Here is a 22,547-nt window from a genome sequence, read left to right as displayed (position 1 = left end):
TCAGACACTGCACAAAGTCTTCTCCAGCACATCCCAAAGATTCTCAGTGGGCTTGAGGTCTGGACTCTGTGGTGGCCAATCCATGTGTGAAAATGATGTGTCATGCTCCACTCTGTCATAATTTGAACCTGATGAATCCTGGCATCGTCATCTAGGAATATGCCTGTGACATCAGAGAGGAATAAATCCATTGATGGAATACCCTGGTCATTCAGTATATTCAGGTAGTCAGCTGACCTCATTCTTTGGACTCATAACACTGCTGAACCTCAACCTGACCAACTGCAGCAGCCCCAGATTATAGCACTGCCCCCACAGTCTTGTACAGTAGGCACTAGGCATGATGGGTGCATCACTTCACCCGCCTCTCTTCTTACCCTGATGCTCCCATCACTCTGGAACAGATTAAATCTGTACTCATCAGACCACATGACCTTCTTTCATCAATCTCCTTAAATGTTTTCTTTGCTTGATTTATGACAATAATTTTCAATTCAATTCAATTCAATTTTATTTGTAGAGCGCTTTTTACAATTGACATTGTCACAAAGCAGCTTTACCAACTAATTTGACCCTTGTGAAACATATTAACATCTTTTCCACGACCCCAGGATGTGTCTTTAGACATGGTTGTTTAAGAAATGAGAAACTACTCCCTGCATCAGTTAGGGGTAAATAACTTTTTGCCAACTGAAACACAATCCATGCAGTAATTATCTAGTGAGGGGCTCTTACCTATTTGCTTAAGTAAAATCCAGTACTACAGAGTTTCAGTGTCTTGTCCAAGGACACCTCAGCAAGTAGCAAGGAGCAACCAGGAATCAAACAACTCACCCTAGGGTTTGTAGAGACTGCTCTACCACCTGAGCTACTGCCACCCCTAATACTTGTAGTAACAGTAGTGGTAGTACTATAATAGTAGTATGGTGTAGTACTAGTACTGTTAATAGTGGCTGTGTAAGTAGCTGTATAGCAGTTTTTGTAATAGCAGGAGCTTAAATAATTGCAGTAATTGTAGGGGTATTAGTTGTAGCAATGATATTTGTATGGGTCTGTATAATAGTAGTATTAGTTTTAGTACTACAGGTAGTGACACAAGCATTATAGTTGCTGCCTTTTTGCTGCAGTACTAGATGTAACTATATTAGGGCTGTAGTCGTAGTAATAGTCTATATTGTTTTGAATTTCATTTATATCACATATACTTGCCTGTACTCACACATATTATTACGGTAATGACAAGCCTCCATCTTTTTTTTTTCTTTTTCTGTGACACTCGTTGCTTTTTATTTCTTCTGGCTGTAGTTAGCAGGTTTCAACCTCTTCCTTTTTCCCCTCCCTCCTTTCTTCGCTGTGTCTGTCTTTTTCTGCCCCATGTGTGGAGCAGCTGGTGCGTTTGTAAGCATGTGTGTGTTGCGCTTGTGGCCTCTGCCTAAATACCTCTGAATAGTTTGAAGTACAGTAGGACTAAGATGACATACTGGCACTTTTCCCAAAATATACACAGTGGTTTACATGACAATCCCCTCACAGCCACAGGCAGTTGAGATGTCGACCGTTGTGAATAATAAAAGTTTTCATGCACACTAATAACTAGGATGAAGCATAAACTATAATTATTCTAACGATTAAGTTAGAATAGATCAGACCAAGCCTGACATGATCAGCAGCATTCTGGTTTGCTTTGAATGAAGCTTAGCGTGGCTTCTTTTGGTGTTTTGTTTTGTGCCTTAACTATAACGGGAAAAGAGGAATTGACGAGATGGGTTTGTATTTGCAGAATCTGGCATGTGTCACATTCAACAAACATACTTTCTTGGTTCTTGTAGCTAAGACTTTAATCTGAGTTTTGACTAATAATAATACTAAGTTAGTGCTTTTATTTAAGGCAGGTACAATGAAGAGTTGACATTGCAAACATGCTACACCTGACTAATTACAGTGAGCAGTGCCATTTTCCATGTAAAAGCCAAACATTACTAAACAATGATGTTAATTAGCCAATTATGTCAAGGCCATTTATTTGATTTTGCTGTACACTGTGGACATTTAGATTTAAAATCGGAAGAAAAATATGACCGCTTTTATTTAATAGTTTTGCCCTTAGACATGTTAAACAACATAAAACATAGCACCTTTTGTATCAGACTGGTGCCTTCTCCAATGTTGAACCATTAATAGGGAAAAATTAATTATAGGCCTTGGACAGACACTGGAAATAACCCGCACAACAACTTGGAAAAGACATAAACTACTGGTGTTCTGAGCACAAACAGTTGATGTTGAAGCACTGTGAGAATGTGAAGACAACCCCAAAACAACAATCATATATAACACCAACAATTCCCACAGAGCATGGTGAAGGTATCCACCATTGGAAGAAGACTTGAGCACGAATGAGCACAAATACAGAGGCCATAAGATACAAATCAGCAGAAAGAATCAGAAAGCCAGGTTAAACAGGGAAATGTACAGAGATGGAAAAAATTTTTATATGGACTGATGAGAAGGTTAACCTCTACCAAAGTGATGGACAGACCAAAGTTTGCAGGAACAAAGAATCTGCTCACAGTCCCAACCACACATGCTCATCTGTGACACATGGTGAAGGTAGTGTCGTGGCTTGGCTGGCATAGCTGCTTCTATTAATTGATGCACTAATTCATGATGATAACAGCAGGATGAATTGTGAAAAGTGTACAGAAACATTTTGTTTCTAAATCGACAGTCTGTTGATTTACAAAGAAACAAACAGGGAGAAGCTTCTTCATGCAGCAAGGTTTTAGCCAATAACCAAATGTTCATGTAAGTGAACATACATTTCACCCGCTCATGGGGAAACTAAAGGAAGAAATACATTATTTACAATTAGGTTTTGCCTTGAATTTACTTCAAAACATTATGATACTCTCAATACTTGTATCTAGCTGTAAATGATATTAAATAAAGCTGAATAAAAATTCATATCATATCATCAACACTCACATTGCCTTTTGGGGTGAAGGGGGAATGTTGATGATTGAGATTCAACCAGCAATGTCAAAATACAATCTTTGGTTTTCTTTTATGTTTTTCTTCTGAATCTTTTGTCCTCTTTGTCTCTTAAACATTAATAACACATTGTGTAAAACACAACCAAACAAAGTTTTCACAATAAATCCTCGCTTTATGAAGGTTTTAATCAGTGTTTGTTGAAGCTGTTTGACACGGGTAAGAATTCAACACCAAAAACTAAATCAAATACAGTTTTATGTTTGAATTTGCTACATGTATTGCAGGTATGTTAATTGTTATTTAAAGATAATAATGCCACTGTAAACTACACAAGCTGATACTAATGAAAATCATCAGCAATGATTACCTTTTGATAAATGCTTAAGAACTTGCCATTTGCTTATATTTGATTTTGAGAAATAACTTGTTTAGAAACGTAATTTCCATCTCAATCTAGCAACAAGGGATAGCTCCTTTAGCCAACGGCAGCTATCTTCAGTAATAAGAACTGTTAGCTAGCAAAACTGAAGCAGGAAAGTAGATAATAGGAAGAGAAATAAGAAGTCTTCAGGATGATAATGAAGAACTGAATGAAATGAATTGCTCTTTTTCCTCAACCTGTTATGTTTGGACAGTTTTCTACATCATGCTATGTCCAAAGCACAATCTTGATGGATTCACAGCTACTGATGCAAACTATTTATAATAACTGGAATAAAAAAGGGCCTGCTGTGCACATATTTCTGTACATATGTGTTACCTCCATCTGTCACACTGATGATCGGCTACAATACATGTTTACTCTGCTTTGGACACAGTGTATGTGTGTCTATATCTGCTACAGTAAATAACACAACATCACAGTTTTTCATTTATACTTTGTTTGTGTGAATTAAAACCCAATAATCATGCATTTATTTACTATATACGGTCTGCTAATTTAATTATTTTTGGCACACTATTGTTTTATTGTTTGCTACATCCTGTTTTCTACCCCCATCCCTCCCCCTGGGCATCATTAAAGTTTCATCCAACCTAAAAACTTCCCTTTGTTGGATTGGGCTGTGCACACAGCTCAGCTTCAGCTGTAAAGTCTGGTACTTTCCACACTGTCTGTCATTCAAGCTCAAAGATAAGAGGAAGTGCAGGTCAGCTAGACGTTTTTGAAAACACACACATGAACCACAGGTGTGTGTGAAGCAGGTCCTTTGTGTGTTTATATGAATACCGTGTCTGAAAAATGCCTGATGCACAGGCAGCTTGTTTATTGGAAATGTTTGTTCATATATGTGCAGTAAGTCTCTTAGTACATCTTTTAAAGCTGCATTAAGCAATATTTTTTATTTTTAAAAATGTGAATCAGTCCAGTAGTCTGCAACCAGCAGGCACACTTAGGTCATAGCAGCCCACAATAAACCAAACCAATGCACCTGATTTTAGCAAAGGAAGTGTACACTCATCTCGCAAAAGCTGACTGCACACTTCCTTTTTAGCAGTAAATGGCGGACAGGCGACGTGGCTGAAGAACGTCAAACATATAGCAATCCAAAGACACCCAAGAGTCTGTGGAGCAAACCAAGTCTGAATTTAATTTACATGCGGCATGTGACCAAAAAGATGACTGCAAGTCCAGATTCCTCTGTTTCTGCTGAATGTGTAAGTAGTCAGTTGTTTGCTTAAAAGTTAGCTGTAGGAGCTGATATTACACTATACATTGTACTGTAGGACTCTTTTTGCCTCCTAATGATAAAAGATGCTTAATGCAGCTTTAATTTTCTTAAGGCTATGTGTTCACATCAAGGGCACATGATACTATCACATGTGCACAAGATAGACACTGATGCACTGTTTTTTTAATTAAATGTTAAAGAGACTTTACTTTTTTCTGCTTTAATTTATACTATGATTTTGTTTTGTGTGCACAGTTTTAAAATTCACTTGAGCTACTTTACTGCAGTAAATAAGTTTTCGCAGTTTGTACTTTTCAAAGCACATGCTTGATTTTCCATAGCAAGTTTTACACTGATTTAAGTTGTTGAATTTATTTAATTGCTTTGATTTGTTTATTTTAATGTGCTGTATCTTTTGTGTTTCGTACAACTTATGTAGTGTAGTGTGACATGCTCACATATGTAGTGTGAAATACATTTTCATTTTCACTCCATTTTCATTTTAGCAATTCATTTGCTAATGTGTTGTCACTTCTCACATAAGCAGTCTTATTTCCAAAGATTTAAGTAAGACATTTTAGATATTTCTACAGATAAACACACTTGAAACTGAGTGTTGTTAGAGAGATATTATTAATTATCTTCTCTATAGTAAAAACACTAAATTCATGGATAAATCATCTGTGGTTGACTCTGAAATGAAACTGGATAGTAATTGTAGACTATACTTTGTCTTGCGTCTCACATAGAACCTCATTTGCCAGAAATACATAGCAACATCCATACTGTACTATAACAAATAAACTTAAACTTTATTAAACTTAAAGCAAATTTAAAAAAGAAGAAATATTCCTCAGCTGTGCATTATCAACGTCAATAAGAAACTAACACAAAGACATTTACAAGGCCTGTATTACTCATCTATATGCAAAATGAGGCCTGCAACAGTCTGCATTAGGACTGTAAAGCCAGTAACTGCACAGATGCAGCCATATTTTAAAGGATCAGTACTGGCTGAAATAAAAATCTAAATCAGAGCTCTAATTTGTTTTATCCATCTCAGCTGCTGTTGTGCAGTGTTGCTCTCCCTCACAGCCAGCTTCTCTGCACAGGAGAGTAAAAATTAGACTGTGTGAATGTAAATCTTCCAGATACTGAGGCTGAGAAAATGCCCTTAACTCTGACACCATTTATATTTAGTGAATAACAGTGTAGAAAACATTCAGCTTCTCATTTTTAGTCAGTGCTGACTTATCTGGTTAAAATGACAAATTACGCTGACAGTTGTCACTATATGAACACGAAGTCTGTGAATAATTTGGCTAAAAGATATTGTTGTTTGTTGGAGATAATGCTGCTGTAGTTCCTAAAAGTGCAGCACAGTGATACATCTTCCGTCTAGAGGATCTTGTTGTGTCAATGAGTCTCAATTTGCGTCAAGAAGCCTTTGAAAAACAAGGTGTCCGATAAAGTAAAACTTTAGCTGTTATTTCAATATTTTTACTCTTTACATTTTACTGTAGCTAAATAAGAATCGGTTTAGATACATTTTGCTTAAAACAACTGCAGTTAACTTGACTCACATAAGCATTAGTGGAAAATATTACATTTCTGTTAATGAGTGGGATATTTTGGTCACAGAAAGCCTTTGAGCCACTACGTAGGTGTCAAAAATCTGTTTTTGTTTGAGTACCCACTGTTAAAAATATGTGCTACTGTAGTCCACTTTGTCCCAGGGCCCATTTAGTCACCTTTTCTGTTCTCTGCCTTTTACAGGCTACTGCCACTGCTCATTACAGCCTTTGTGGGCTTGTTAGCACTAGTCTGTGTTAGTGTAGCCTTTGAGCTTGACATTCACCCTTGCTCTTCACTTTTTAACCATGTGTCTATAAAATCAGTTAGCCTGTTGGCTATCCACACACATAAAAGCCACCACTGGCCTTTTTAGAGCAGACTCATGAGAGTTTTACATCATTAATGTTAGCGGGCTAATGGATTAGCCACTGAATTAGATACAGGATTGTTTCACTGTGTTATTAAATACAGTTTTATTTTTCTTAGTTTTTAATTTAACCTAATGTTATGAAACGTAATCTTTTCACAAAGCCTCCCGCCACATGTGTTCACTAATCCTTTGCACTGTTAACAACATCAGTAGTACTCGCCTTCTCATCTCATAAGTGTGTGTGTGCGTTAATGGGAGCGAGGGGTATTTGTTACGCTGATCCTATGCAGACATACTCTGCTGGATGTACCTGCTCTGTGTTGTACTAACAAGAGTAGACTACCAACTCTTGTCAGTTTGAAGTGTCCTGGGACACTGAAACCGTGTAGTAGTACTACTGTCCAACAACAACTACCCTATGGGGTTAAAGAAAGTATGTCATTATTATTTAATAGCTACAGTATGTGCTTGCAGTGCAGTAGCTCTTTGATTGTGTGTGTATGCATGTGTTTTATGTGAGTATAGGACCGTACGTGTGTGTACAATTACTGTTTGTGGAGTTCTTTGATGGGTCTACCCAAGGGGCGAGTTGCAATTTTCTCAGACATAGACTTTGCTCTGTTTCCCAGGAGATGGCGACCTCTGACCCCTGTGCAAATGCCCCCCCAACTCCACCTGAGGAGCCAGAGCCCTCCCCCTCCCCTCGCAAGAAGCGCGGGCGTCGGAAACTAGACCAAACTGACAGGAATAAAGGTACAGATGTAACACAGAGTCTTATAATTTCAAATACAATTTAGACATATTTAATCTTTGAATTAAACGGAACTTGCTGACATTTTAGATACTTTTTAATTTTAACAGCCCCCAGATTGCAATGTTTGAGAGTATTTCAACTTTAAATATCTATGCTGGAATATCGTAATGACACCCATGACTTTACTTAGTCATTAAATCTCTTGTTAAATCTGTACAAATGGGCTGTTTCCTCTAACTTTTCTTCTCCTGCAGACGAACCAGATGACAGAAACTGTGACTCCCCCAGAGAGGTGAGAATTTACATCTGAAAAATTAAGCCAACTTCTCTTACACAGTAGTACAAACAGATTTAAGAGTGCAGTAAGTAAATAAGAAGGTTTGCGTATGTGTGTGCAGGGTGAGACTGGAAGGCTGCGGAGGAGGCCTGTCCCCAGAGTGACTTTCCAGGCTGGAGATCCGTACTACATCAGCAGGAGACAGAGAGAAGAATGGCTCAGCCGCTGGAAGAAGGAGGTGGGAGAGAATCAGGTCTCTGTCTGTGTGAATTTATAGCTACAGTAGGAGGGAGGCTTGAATTTGTAGATAAATTAGCATATGAAGGTCTCAAGTAAACACCTCAATCAGAACAAATATGTCTGAGTTGATAAAAATCTTAATATAAACTTAACAGATAAGAACTTTTCCCTCTTGATCACATTTAATTTTGAAATATCTTTGTCCTATATGCTCTAAAAGTATGATTGACATATCTGTAAGCATCTGAATACGAATGTGATATTTGCGGTTTGCTCTTTGCAGTAATGAGTAGTCAAGTTAAAGGGAAATTCCCCTGGAGAAATTAAGTCACTTCACAAAAAATTGCACTGTGCTTAGAGAAAGAGTGGGGTGATGCCGCTAAAAATGGTAATGTCATGTTTTAGGGTTGTTAACTCAATAAGTTTTGTTTCTGTTCATTTTTACAAATAAAATGAGAGAGCAGTAATAAAAAATAACTTCTGCTTGAGTCTACTGCTGCACTCACATGGTCCAAGTGTGTTTACATGTACTTAAGTAACCCGAGTGATACCTCTTTAAATCAAGTCAGGTCAGAGCATCTTCTGTTGGCTATGCTTCCAAAAGCATCTAATTTAGAGGAGAAACCGGTCTTAGGCTTACTATTTAAATCACCTAGAGATAATTTTGTGATTTGGTCCTACAATATATCAATAAATTGAGTTCAACTGAAATTGACCAGCTACTGTAGAGCACATAAACATAGTCAGTGCAGCGTACAGTTGTATTGAAGTGTAAGTGTAATTACGTTTGAGTTTCAAAATTTTAAAGTGAATAGAAGTAAATACAACAAAATACAAACTCAAGTTCATTGTGTGGCATCTATGAATTTTGAAGAAGCCTACTAAGTTTGTACTTATTCCACTGGACAGGGGTCTTTGGGGTTTTGTGCGGGTCGGTTACACAGGAAACAACCTCCACCTCAGAGTCTGTTTTACAAAGAAAGCTTTGCTGAACTTTTTCATAACCAGGTCAGAGCTAAGGTTTCAAACATTAAAACTTTACATACTTACTATTCCACATTTAAATCTAATCTATTCCATGTGAGCTGGCTGACTGAACCAAATATTTCAAGACACCTAGGACAGTCAGGGTACCGGCAGTTTTAAAGTCTTAAATATTTTCTTTTGCCTTTAGAAGCAAAAAAAAATGTTTTTGTGTCTGATTTCCGTCTGTTGGAAAACATTGTACGTACATACATGCTACTACTTCATTCATGAAGGGCGGCTGTAGTGGTTTGTGGTTCTCATTTTCTACTCGCCACATGTCAAAGTGTTATTTTCTAAACAAGCAAGTGTTAATTTTTTCTAAATGGTGAATTTTCCCAACATTTCTATCCATTCACATCTTTTTGTTGAGTTTCATTCAACACCATCATCACCTACATACTCAGTAGTTTGACCTTGACAGTGAAACATATTTACCTGCAATGTGCACAAAAGCACTTTAACTTAAGCTCTGTAAAATGCTTGCACTGTGAATTTATACATTTAATTCCCAAACAATAAATAGGTCATTACATCTTACCAACATTTGTTTCCTTAAAAAGACATTTACTTGCTTTGGGTCAAAGTGTAAATACATTACCATCACACCAAACCACTGGCATCCAAAAAATGCCTCCTGGCAACGGTTTATTTATTTCAACATCCACTCGTCGTTTGACGTTTTCTTCTGCTTTAAATTGCATGCTTGTGTTTTGCAGTCTTCCTCCTCTTCTTTGCTCTGTAGCATGTGTTTGTTTACACTGAAAGGGAGTGGACTTCCTCTCATACAGACACACAGTTGGCTGCTAGAAGATGAACCATGTTCTTTCAGTACGATTGCCTTTTTTTACACTGACATTTACTCAACACTTGACACAGTGAAGTGCTGTTGAAAGTGAAAATGGGACTTTCCCTTTCTGTGGCTGAATAGGCCTCTCATACATAATATTTGTCTACCAAGAGTTTTGACCTTTAGTTGATTTTGCCATTGCCCTGAGGTGAACCAGTTCTATATGTTAGCACTTTAGCACTGCTTTCAGATAAGTTCAAGCACCTCTTTGTCTGATTATAGTTTTTCAAGCAGAGAAAAAGCAAATTTTCTACTTGCAAACTAGTGTGAACCAGCAAAACAGATGAGTTAAAAAAAAAAAAAAATTCATGAGGAAGAAACTTGTCGCCACGTGCAGTGGTGTGACTCACAGATTTGTTCTCAACAGTGTTTGGACAGTAGTGGAGATCGATCAGAATCAAGTTCTTGCTCATACTTCATGATATATTTATCGAATATGATGGCCACTATCTCAAATCAGACGATTAAAGAGTCGTAATTTCTTGCTGTAACTTGGTTGACAGATATGACAGACACATGTTAACACTTGACACATCAAAGCTCTTTTGGTTCCTCAGGTTGTTTTGGCATAAAGTTTATGTGTGTCTGTACATTTGTTCTCCATCTATACAGGACATTATAATGTATGATTTGCTTGCTTAATGCAATATCACCCAGTTGTGTGTCTTTGTGTTGGGACGTCATAAGGCGAGACAGACAACAATTAACACTTATACATACAGGCAACTGAGAGCTGCTAATACACTTGAGTCCCAGACACACGACAAAAGTTATGTCTGTATGTATGTTGTTGTTATGTTCAGGTCTGCAGAGCTTTGTCCAAGTTCTGTTTACAGCTTGTTGGGCTGCACTCAAGTGACCTTACAGCATTTCAGTTTTCTATGTTGAGTAAAAAAATTAAAGTTGTATCACATGAATTCATATGTAAAACAATATCTGGTACCAGTTGAATTGAGAACATACTGTTCTCAGGGAGAAAATATGTTCCTGCTACAGTAGGTGTGCTGCAACTCCGAGCGGCTGCGAGTTCTAGATGCAAGTGTGTTCTTGAAGACGGCATAATACTGAGCGAATGACTGAAAGAGACAGGATATCATGAAAGAGAGAGAGAAAGTCATTCAGGCTGATTGACAGACAGGCTGAGTGAAACACCGGAGATGTGAGGGAAGTGTGAGAAGCAAAGTAAAGAGTGAGTGTGTGTGTGTGAGAGACAGAGAAATAGACAGGGACAGAGGTTGATGGAGCGAGCAGGCAGCTCAACCACGTGTAGTCGCGGTTTCCGGTTTCTCATGTTTGAACTTGTTCTGTTGTAGTTAGTGTTTGATGGGCATCTAAAGCAACACGACAGCATTTGAAAAGGATAATAGCAGCATTTTTACCTTCCTACAAGCTTAAAAAATGATAAAATCATAACCAATAACAGAGCTGCATTAGTTAAGAAGCAAAAAAATTAAAGCATATGTAAACACACACAAACTAATTGGTCAAACTGATACCAGCTTGTTTTCAGACGGTTGCATGTGCATGTGGCAGATGGAGAGAGGTACAGAGAGGTTAAGCATGTGTGAATTCCTGTCAACACTATCTTCTCACCAAGAGTACTGACTCATCCCCTACTCTAAAGCCATCCATGATGGGTGTTTTGCATAACTGTAGTGAAATAGAGACTGAATCATAAGTTCTGTTAAATTTGTGTTTATTTAGAGGAAGAGATAAAGAAATGATCAAGGAAAGGAAGGATATTCCTTTATTATAGTACTGTAAAAGTACTATAAGGACCCTACAAAATCGCACTAAAGACCAGAAGTATTATTAGCTAAATCTAAGTCGTCCACCTATGACATACAGTAATATAAGAAGAATATATAATGAGAATTCGGTGGAGTGAGGAGGAGGTAAAGTAATGGAAAAGATTATTTAAAAAGAAAATAAAGACAGAGAAAAGGAAGTTAAAGGAAAGAGAATTGAAATGTAAAGAAACGAGACAGACATTGACAAACTGAGGGTGTGAACAAAGGGAAACTGGAACATGGAGAAATCAGTGACGGAGACAGAGGTTAACCAGTTCCAGGTTTCTGCCTCTGTGTGTGTGTTTAGGTGTGCGTGTGCTTTCTCAGTCAGTCAAGTTGAACTACAGCCAGCTGTTAACAGCACCATTAATATATCATTTCCGTGCTGTTTGAAGGAAACTCTGCAAATTCTTTTCCATTTCAAGATAAAAAAGAAAAAAGAAAATCTGGCATCTTTTCACTTCATGTATAAAGTTACACCCAAGAACATAAACACTGTGCAGGGGTGTAGTGAACTGTATAAATTAGAAGGTGTCCTACTTGCTGAAACCTTATTATGTGCTGATGGAATCAAGCAGGTCACATGCATCAGGCACTTTTAGCTGTGAGCTTGTTTTGACTTCTAACAACCCAACAACCCCTAACAACAAAAGTGCATATTCTAGGCTGCCTTTCTGTGTGTCCCACCATCCATAAACATGCACTTAGGTTAGATGGTGATCGTAGCTGTGACTCTGAGTGTGAATGACAGACTGGTGACCTGTCCAGAGACTGGCTGCAGCATCCACATGACCCTTAACAGGAAAGGCAGTAAAGATAACAGATGGATGGATGAAAATTAAAGCTACACGGTGGAAATTCCTTGTTAGCAACCATAATGTATTGTGTTTTCTTGGGGCGTAACAACTATGTTGGATGCATTTATTGACTCATGAAACATTAGCAAAGCTAATTGTTTTGATACGCCAGCAGTATCCATTTGACTTTGTCAGCGATGACAGGAGAATGTTTTTATGTATGCACAACTTGTATTTTAAAGATAATAAATTACTTTGATCAAATAAAAATCTATTCTTTGCACAGTAAAGTATCTGTACGCTATCATCCAAGAAGGCATTAATACCCTCTGTGGCTTAGCTTTACTTGTCTCTCCTCACTCTGTGAACTTTTCAGCTTTGTGCATGCCTCACCTTATTTACTCAACTTGCCATAGCGCTGCAAATCCCTCTGGGGTTTGGGACTAATGTTGGGAGTGAAGGAGAATGTCAGATGATGATGATGATGATGTCATGAAAAGAAGGTCAGTGAGACTGAATGGGTCAACAGAACACCAGATTGTTTGTTTCTTGTTTTTTTGTTTTTTATTTCCATGATATAGATACTTAACAAATCAATGAATGCATGCCAAACCACGATTTCTTCCTAAACCTAACCCCTATGATGTCACATTGTAAAGCAGATTAATGGTGACAAATGAATTTGTCCTGCTAATGAAGTTGTTGCCGAGGGCACATATTAGCTGTATTACTCTTTGTACGTGTTCCATGATTTTTAAGTTGTCATTTACATTGACCTGGATGTTTTTAGTAACAAACATTATGCACGTTGCATAAAAAGAGCAAACCTGAATTTACTAAGGTAATAGAAATGTAGATACAATATATTTTATTTATTTATCTGTTTATTATTTCCTTGAAGATTTATTTGTTGTGTCTAATAATTATCAAACAAGTAAAGGTCATGCAAACGTCATAGAGCTGAACGTGTGATCAACATCATTTCCTAAAAGCTTCCTCAAATATAAAATAATATCACCTCCATACAGGCTTCCTGCCTTTTTAAGCTCAGTTTTTACTTTGCGTTTCTGTCATTTTAACAATCCCGTTTCCAGCTGCTGTTTTTAGAAATAGCTCTCATAAACTTAGTGTATGATACGTGCACATCACCAGTGTGCAGAGACAGAGATTTAGCAACTAGCTGGTGAAGAAAGTAGAAAATTTATCAGCTAAATAACCAGATCTTTTTCCAGTCAGGCATTGTCATAGTTAAAAACAGTGCATATTAAACTTATATTCTATTAATAGATAGAAATTACCTACAGTAATACAGTAATTACAACAACAGTTGAACTTCTGCAATATTACACTTTTGTTGTTTTTTTGTGGAAATTAGTTCATATCTTAATTCAAGAGCTGAGTTTTTCCATGTGAAAGTATAATTTCATGATTCGGTGTTCCAATCTTGTCATGCTTTCCCTCAAAACAGAAGTTTTGCAAGGACACAGCAGCAGCCTGAATGCAAGTCTGTGCAGGTAACAGTAAATCTCAGAGCACAAATGCAGTTTGGAGCAGGAGCTAAGAGTGCTAAGTTGTTTTGAAGGAAAACCAGAACAAATTTTGATCATGAAATCATGAAATTATGCTTTCAAATTAAATTACAATTAAGATTAGGAGACCAATTTATAAAGGCAGTATTATGTCAGAGTTTTGTGTAGTTGCTTGTTGTGGATTTCTTTTTAAGTTAATTTTAAATTGAGCTTACTGCACATACACACATATCCTAGATTCAAACGTGTGTGTTTGTTTGTGTCGTCACCCTTAAACCTCCTAGAGGAAACCAGACATAGCTCTACGCCGCGTGAGTGTGTGTTGTGGACGTTTACCTAAACATCTGTTTGGTGAAGGAGACAGTAAATCACATACCTCGCTGCTGGCCAATCAGCACAGAGGAAAAGGGTAAAGAAGACTTGAGGGCTCAAGTAAAGCTGAGGAGACACACAGAGAGGAAGGTGTAGGAGTAAGTGAGAAGGGTGGAGGAGGTGCAAAAGAGACAGATCAAGAAAATGACAGAGAGAAAGAGAACCAGAGTGGAAGGGTTGCAGTTGCAGAGTTGCTATGTCCGGTCTGTAAGTGATTACATTTTTTTTCCATCCCATGTGTGCACATGTTGCAGTATGCCACTGTGTCTGTGTATGTGAAGAAATGTACGTTTTTTTCTAAGAGGAAATGAAACAAGCTCTTTCTGTTATTTCATGTCAAATATATTTTCACTTGCAAACAGTTTTTTTTTTGTTAGAAGAAGTAAAGTGTTGTGTATTTCTTTTTTGCTAGTAGATTAATGCCAAAGGAAGTGAAACATACTAAGGAGAGAGTAATTAGACCTCAGTTTAGTTGTAAAGTGGCAGAGTGAGGTCTTGAATTAACAGTTTGAAGTCTTTGCTGCTCTTCTACAAGCTAGAAAAGTATTCAAATAGTCTCTAATGTGTTTGGGCTTGTAGGTCCCCTTTCAGGGTTGGTTCACATACATAAATAAATAAATAACATGCCAGAATATACTGTATAAGCTTATAACTCAGGAGCTACATTCATGACTTTTTATCATTTGTGTTTGTGTGTTGTTTAAAGAAAAATCTAGGCCGTATATGTATATTTGTATATGTGTTAATAATTAGAAACCAATATTAAATCACCAACTTTTTTACGATTTTAGCCATCAGACAGAGATTGTCTGATCAATTTTAGCCTAACATGTCATTTTTTCTCACTAGAACCCTACATATCACCACTTAAATCTTTTCCCACTGGTTGAAAATGCATCTGAATGTTACTAAACATTGACTAATGGAGGAGTAATTTCTCAGCGGATTGCCTGTCAACACTGGGAAAGTTTGTCTGTGTGTGTGTGTGTTGAGCAATGTCGGGTTCATCCCCTGGTCACGGTCGGTCATGCTCGTAAAGGAGGTGTGGCTTAAGAAATAGCTCATTCATTAGGTCATAGGGTGAGGGGTCGGAGGTCAAGGGGGTGGCACTAAGAGTGAAAACACTGACCAGGCCAAGGGGCTTGTCAGAGTTCAAAGTTGTAACTCACAGTGTTACAACCTCTGTCCTGCCTCGTCCTGCCTTTATTTGTCCTCACATGGGGTCGTACAGGCTGCTGCCAGCTCCAGAACATCTGCACGCTTCAACGTCTTGACAATAGTTCCGTTCAGTTCTATAGGTCACATTCACACTGTGACACCTTCAGTGTTTCACAGCTCAACATCACCAGTTTTACCTTATAATGAATGGTGAATTTTTGTTTTGTGTGAATTTATCTTGTTTCTGTCAATGAGATGGAAACATCCTGAACATGTTATGCGGTTTGATAAGGTTGTTTTCATGATGATGATGATGCACAAAAACTGCTTTTATTTCCAAATTAAGTCAGAACTTGTTGTGCAAACAAATATAATTTAAAGCAAGTATCAATTATTTTAGTTTTCATTTTTACCGAAGATTTTACGAGCACAAACTCAACTGAGGTTCAGGTACACTGAAAAAAGTTTCACTACACTTTAATGTCCCAATATGTGTAATTACAAGAATGCGTTGTTCAGTTTAAAGATCATCTGCAGACTCTGACCTGCAGACTCTGACCTCATATCGATTTATTATAACGCATCCAAAATTGAGTCATTGATGAGAGAGATGAATGGCTTTAGTGAATGACTTATATTAGTACAGTATATACAGTATTTAAACATATATATGTCTTTTATTTTTGTGTGATCAGACATTTTAATACATCGATAATTTTTTCTGTCCTATAATTACTTGGTCGTCTGTATCAGATCGTCTGCTTCACATTTAGCTGTTGAGAAGCTTCAACAAGCAGCAAACATAACGTTTAAAATTTAATGGGTTGAAATGTGTTGAACTTTGTTAACAACAATGTTGTGCCGTCACCCAATTACCTGGGGAATGGTAATGAACTAGAGCAGCCAGGTTTTTTTATTCTGAGGACCCTCTTTGACTGTCGTTTGATGAATTAAAACCTGCCTGTCATCAGTGACTCATTGAAAGCAGCGGCGCTTCATGATGGACGGCTCCATCAGCTCATGTTGCCAGGCAACAAACACAGTTTCATCCGGTGAGCAGGATTTCAGCAACATGAGTCGGTTTTCAAGTCTTCTAATAAGATGATCTAGTCCAGATGCTGACGGAGATTAAAAAGTTTAATTCACAACAACAGCAGCGAGGCAGATACTGTAAATACTACAGAAAACTGTGATGCAGATCAGTCACTACTAGTACACCCATAGCAAATAATAATAAGAATATAATAGGGCAGGTTCCCTTCATTTAGATTTGAGACACACTCATACTTTTCCCATGGGAAGTGAAAATACAGATGTTTTGTTCAAGCATGTCATTTGTTTAAGAGGCCGCTGACAACATGCAGAGTTTCCTATACAGTGTGTGTGTGTTTGTGCGTGTGGTCTGTCTGTGATCTGTGTAACAGGCTGATTAGGGCTTTATGAGGTTAGAGGTCAACAGGAGCTGAGGAAGAGGGACCTTCTCACCTCGAGGTCAAACCGTGGAGAGAGCTACTGTCACAACCCAGCACTCGCACTTTTACTGTCTCCTACCCTTGAATTTATGCTGTCGTTCCTCCGCCTTTCGCCTCCTGTTACATTCTCCAGCAGGAGTCTTTTTCCCACAAGTTGTTTCACTCATTTTTTACATTACACTGTGGTTATCAGCTGGAGTGTTAAAACCCAAAAAAGAAGAATGTTTTTAGGTCATGGAAACGCTCGTGGGATTTTACATCTGGGCCACAGTGAACTTGTTGCAGTGTAGAAATCAGTGAGGTCACGGTTATTATTAAATCAGTTTTTCTTTTGAAGCTGTTTCTGCGTAAAACCTTCCAAAAAAAGCTTGACGGTCATATTGTGTTGATTTTTGCATCTTGGCGTCTCTACATTCGCTTTTGCCTTTGAGTGTGACTCTTTCAAACAGCTGTAAAGTCTTCCGCCTTTAGACATATTTGGATGACATGTCATAAAACAAGTTTGTTTCACGCCTTTGCTGACATTTAGGTCTATGGAATCTTGGAGTATTTTTTGGAGGGTAATTTTACTTTTACTGAAGCATTCAGCAATTACTCCAAGTAATTGTCGGTGCCATATGTTGGACAAAAAAAGTGATTTACATAAGAATTTGACATTTCATCACAGAAACATGTAGTAGGGATTAAAAAAGCTTTTAGAAACTTTGCTAAACTGCAGGTTAAATCACTGCTGTTGTACTGTTGCTAGCATAATACCAAATAAACTTTAATGGTGCTCCAGTAGATATTTCTAAAAGCAAAGGATAAAATGATTCAGTGGAATACAGCGGAAAGAGTCAGACATACTAAACCCCACTGAAAAATATCATCAGTTTCACTCAGCTCTGATCATTAGTGCAACTTTCAGCTCATTGTTTTGGTTTTATGATCTGCACATTTACTGTTTCGTTTCTCTTGTAGCATTTTGCACAGCAGCAGGCAGTTGTTTTTTAGTGTAAATGCTCTAAATTCCCACTGTGTACTTCAAGCAGCAGCAGTTAGCAACTAACTGGCAAACATAGTCGTAGCAGCTAAAAGCAGACATTTCCCTCAGGAGTTGGTGGAGACAGAAAACTGGACTTGGACTTAAATAAAAAATTTGTTGTTGCAGGTTTGAGTAAGCTTATGAACATAAAACAAAGTTAGCTCATGCTTTCTTTGCTAAGAGAAAACATTTTATAAACCTGAGACTTAATATAAAAAAATTAAGGTTAAATTGCTGCTGTGATGTAGCAGTTGTGTTGTACAGTAGAAAAACTTACATGTAACTTAACTTGAAAATCTATCTTTCTGTATCTTCTCTTTCTTTGTCTCCCATCAAACACGTTCCAATTCCTTTGTGTGTGTATTGTATTCCTCGTTTTTATAATATAATCCTATTTACTCTCTTGCTCTTTGTCTTCTCGTCCTCTCTCCTTCCTGAGTTGAACCCACTGAACTCCCTCCTCGCCGCACCCTTTCTCCCCACTCACTTCCTGTTTAGAGGAACAATTAAAGGATTGTTCCTACGGCTCGGGGGCACTAAGGCCTTGATCTAGAGCAGTCACCACATCAGCTGGAAAAGACCCACATAAAACATCAGTTATTGGACCTCCTTGAAGTGCAGTGTTTGCCTGTAAGACCAACAAGAGTAAAACAAAAAGATCATGATAGATGAGCATATTATAGTATGATTAAACATGAGGGACAGCCAGAAATGATCAATGACAAAATCACATGTGCAACAGTGTGAGAAAAGTTCGTAGCTGATAAGATTGTTCAGAAACTGGCAGTGTACTAGTATCCTGGGTATGTTATGTGCATCACATTAAACTTCTAATGCTGGTTTCAGTAACCTGGATGAGACTTTATTACTTATTGTGGTTTGTTGTTGGTATAAAATCAAGAGACACCTGTACCAGAAAAACATTTATTATGTTCATTCATAACAGAAAATAAACAGATTATATTCTTTAAATAAATAATAGTAGTCACTAACTGTTGGCTGTATCTATCTCTGTAAGAGCTGGAACAAACAGTGAGCTCCAACTACACCACATGCACGGAGACACACACAACCAAAAAGCAGAGATGTGAAGGTGGTTGAACACAGGCAAAGCTAGAACAGAAGACAATGTCAGAAATCTTCCTCCCAGCACTGTTCATCATCACCTGCTGAGAATTCACAAAGAAATTAGATTATATTTGTGATGTAAAACTGAAAAAATTGACTTAATTTAGGAGCAGCGTTTCTTAAATGTGTAACAGTTAAAAGTGGAATTCAAGACAGTTAAAATCGACCTCCGTGCTGTACACAGATGATTACAAAGCTGGTTTCTGGATATTGTTATAATTATGTACTGTATACAGAGAGACACATAAATATTGTATTCTGTATAAGATCAAAACCAGAGTGCATGTAAATGTGTTGAGTAATTTGGCTTCCAGTGTTTGAAGATTTCCAGTTCCTTTAATAATTATATCTAAAAGGATTTAACGTCAACCAATCCTTTTATAGTAATAAAAGTACAGTTTATTTAAAGCTGTATGTGCAAAGATAATTTTTAGTTTAGTTTTATGTTTAGTAGAACCTATTTCTGCCTGATTAGTAAGTTTTGCAGCCTTATTTTTTATTGTAATTTGATAATAAGTAATACCTGAAGGCCTGTGCACAGTAGCAAATGAGAGGGAGGGCTGGGTGGAGCAGGGCGTCTCATGCTAGCACTAGCTTAAGTTGCATATTAACTGACTAAAAGCTAACTGCTTTTAAATGACACTAACTGGACAACTGTGGCAATGCCCTTTGGGGCTTCTTGAAACACAGATGGCGGACACTCTGCACTGTCCTTGAACAGTAGAGCAGCAGAACAGCAGCTTCTAGGGAGCTTCGGTCTCCGTTTCTGAATCGTTACACCCTTAGTTAGTATGCACATTTTCAAATAAACTGTGCCCCAAATAACAGAAGAAGTATTAATTGTGGTATTTGAGTCTAGAAACTTTTCACCAAACTACTTATCAAATGGTAAAAATATAGCAAATTTTGAACAGTTCTTGAAAATATGTATCTTTACTTGATAAAAGATTTGAATGAGTAATCCATTATCTAATCATATCAGCACTCGTGGAGGAGGCTCTGTACATGAAGGCGTTTTCCCCAGAGGAAAATCTGATAAAAACTCAACCATAGATGGTGAATCATCTGGTTCACTCGGTGCTGGTAAATCTAACATATTGCAGGCTGTCATAGCATAACACAAAATTTTGTTTTGCCTTGTACTTATACAGATAATAAGATAAAACTCTGAAGTGATGATAGGTCATTATTTTGAACGCATGTTTGTTTCCTTCGCAGGCAGAGCGACGGGCGTACAGAGAGGCAGAGATAAGTATGATGGACGACCTATCAGAGGCCGACTTTCAGAAAGAGGAGGAGCCGGCCAGCCCACCAGCCCCGCCCCCTTCACAACAACACACAGACCCCGCCTCACCGACAGTCGCCGTGACGCCAGAGCCAGTTGCCAGGGGAGACCAGCCTACTCCAAGTGAGATCGAGTACCAGGTAGGTAGTAACCTGTGTTTGACTGAGATGGACCTTGACTTTGGAAACAGCAGCTGATAAACTGTCAAAACATGGTCCATTAGCATCTGTTCTGGTTATGCTAATAGACCATGATCTTCCTCAGAAGACAGAGGAACTTTGAACTTTTAGTGACAACAGGTGTGAAAAGACCATCTGGGTGCCAGTTTTAATTGCACTGTTTAATAATAGATGTTTAATAATATTTTGGTATTATAATATTACATCATTTTACTGCTTTATTCAATTGAGACGTGAGCTTTTTAAAATTAAATGTTTGTTCCTTTATGTCATTTATTGCTTATTTTGGTAATACTGTATGCTATTTGTCTCCGTTTTTTTTTCTCTTATTTTGGTCATTTTCTGTCTCTTTTTTGTCTGTATTGGTCACTTTGAGTGTTTTAACTGACTCTCCATCTTTCAAACAACAACTATTAACATTAATTTGTAAGGAATACAGGAAAATCAAGGTTTTGTATCTCTTTCCCCAATTATTTTCACTAATCTCTCAGTAACAGTGCTAACTAGCTCAGGAAATAATATTTTATAACCTTACTGACACTGAAACGGGACAAACTGACAAATGGTGGAAAGAAAAGATACTGTCCCACACATCATGCACCTATCTGCCAAAGATAGAAATTGTATTTTCAACACAAAACCAGTTTGTACAAAACAGGCGTGGACCTGCAGGTTTTATCAGACATCTTGATGTGTGTCATGCTTTTGTACAAACATTATCCACTTTTGACCTTGAAAGCCTGTTTTCCTTGATACTATCTAACGTGAAGACACTAACCTGTGTAAAATGATGTGTTTTGTTGTTGTGTTTTCAGTGGAACAATGAAAAACTTTTTTTTTCTATGTGTGTTAACAGGATGGCCGGGGCTTTGGCATCGGTACCCTGGTGTTTGGGAAGCTGCGAGGTTTCTCATGGTGGCCTGGCAGGATTGTTTCCTGGTGGATGAGCGGCCGGAGTCGTGCTGCTGATGGCACTCGCTGGGTCATGTGGTTTGGAGACGGCAAGTTCTCTGTGGTAAGTAGCCCATCCTTAGTTTTATGACTAGCTCTTGATCAGATACTGGTTTAGTGGCTGTTATCTAGTCAGGTCATGTTGAAGACTCAACAGGAGGAGACACTGTTCTGACTAAGAAAAGAAAAAATTCACTCACAGGAGAGAACGTCTGCTGTTATTACAGCCACCAATTCTGTTTAAGGGTGTAATTTGACTTTACTGCTCTAGCTTATTATGTTTAACACCCATCCTTATACTCCATCTTTATCCTTTTATGGATGCCAGTTTGTGTCAGATTGCTTTGCTACTTATGGCTTTTATTTAGTGGTTAAAAGCTGGTCAAGTGTGTCAGCTTTAATTTAACAATTTAATGAATTAATGAGGTTTTAGTTCAATTTGTTGAGAGTTTACCTATTTTTTCCATTTTCTTTTGGCATAATTGAATTTTGAATTTAATAAAAACTCTCATGTCTTTTTCTAAAGCTCCATGCCAATTTGAGCCACCTCTCCTATAGGACACTTACTCTAATTAAGGATTTCAGGGCCTTGTTGATAATTTAATTTAGTTTACTCTGTTTTTTCCTCCAATGATGTATGGCTTTTCTTTTAATCATGATGTCATTCACTGTAATTTCTTTGTTTTGCAGGTTTGTGTGGAGAAGCTGATGCCTCTGAGCTCTTTCTCATCTGCCTTCCACCAGCCCACTTACAATAAACAGTCCATGTACCGGAAAGCCATCTTTGAGGCTCTGCAGGTAACAATCCCACTATTCAAACTCTGCTCCTTAGTGTGAGGGAGTGTGTGGTTCGGTGTCCATTTTTGATGGACAATAAACTGATATTGCTCTTATTTTTAATCTCCGGATGAAATCAGCATCTAAAAGACCAAAATATAAGTGTACAAGTCTAAAGGTGATGTTTTACTCATTCGACTCTTATGTAACGTTGGTGTTTTGCATTTGTGGAGGTGTTGTTTTCATCTAGATCTGCCCACAATTTATAAGTGGTTACATGTGGGCACAGCAGCTCAGTCACATACTGTGTTTTAAGTCTTTAATCTGACAAT

The 22,547-nt window shown here is 37.8% G+C and overlaps 1 protein-coding gene across 7 annotated transcripts in view; it reads left to right on the top strand.

Annotated features, from left to right (window-relative positions):
• dnmt3aa (DNA (cytosine-5-)-methyltransferase 3 alpha a) overlaps positions 1-22,547 on the top strand; it is a 47,744-nt gene that overhangs the window by 14,961 nt on the left and 10,236 nt on the right. For 5 of the 7 annotated variants that reach the window (XM_026340918.1, XM_026340917.1, XM_026340914.1 and 2 more), the window contains exons 4-9: positions 7,239-7,362; positions 7,618-7,655; positions 7,762-7,878; positions 20,242-20,448; positions 21,344-21,502; positions 22,129-22,236. In XM_026340918.1, coding sequence (XP_026196703.1) covers positions 7,239-7,362; positions 7,618-7,655; positions 7,762-7,878; positions 20,242-20,448; positions 21,344-21,502; positions 22,129-22,236 — 753 coding nt within the window. Of the gene's footprint in view, positions 1-4,474; positions 4,651-7,238; positions 7,363-7,617; positions 7,656-7,761; positions 7,879-20,241; positions 20,449-21,343; positions 21,503-22,128; positions 22,237-22,547 lie in introns of those variants that run through there. The other 2 variants (XM_026340919.1, XM_026340921.1) reach the window with 2 other exon arrangements.

Source organism: Anabas testudineus, chromosome 24, assembly GCF_900324465.2.
Source record: "Anabas testudineus chromosome 24, fAnaTes1.2, whole genome shotgun sequence".
Classification (NCBI taxonomy): domain Eukaryota; kingdom Metazoa; phylum Chordata; class Actinopteri; order Anabantiformes; family Anabantidae; genus Anabas; species Anabas testudineus.
This window is presented reverse-complemented; position numbering and strand designations above follow the sequence as displayed.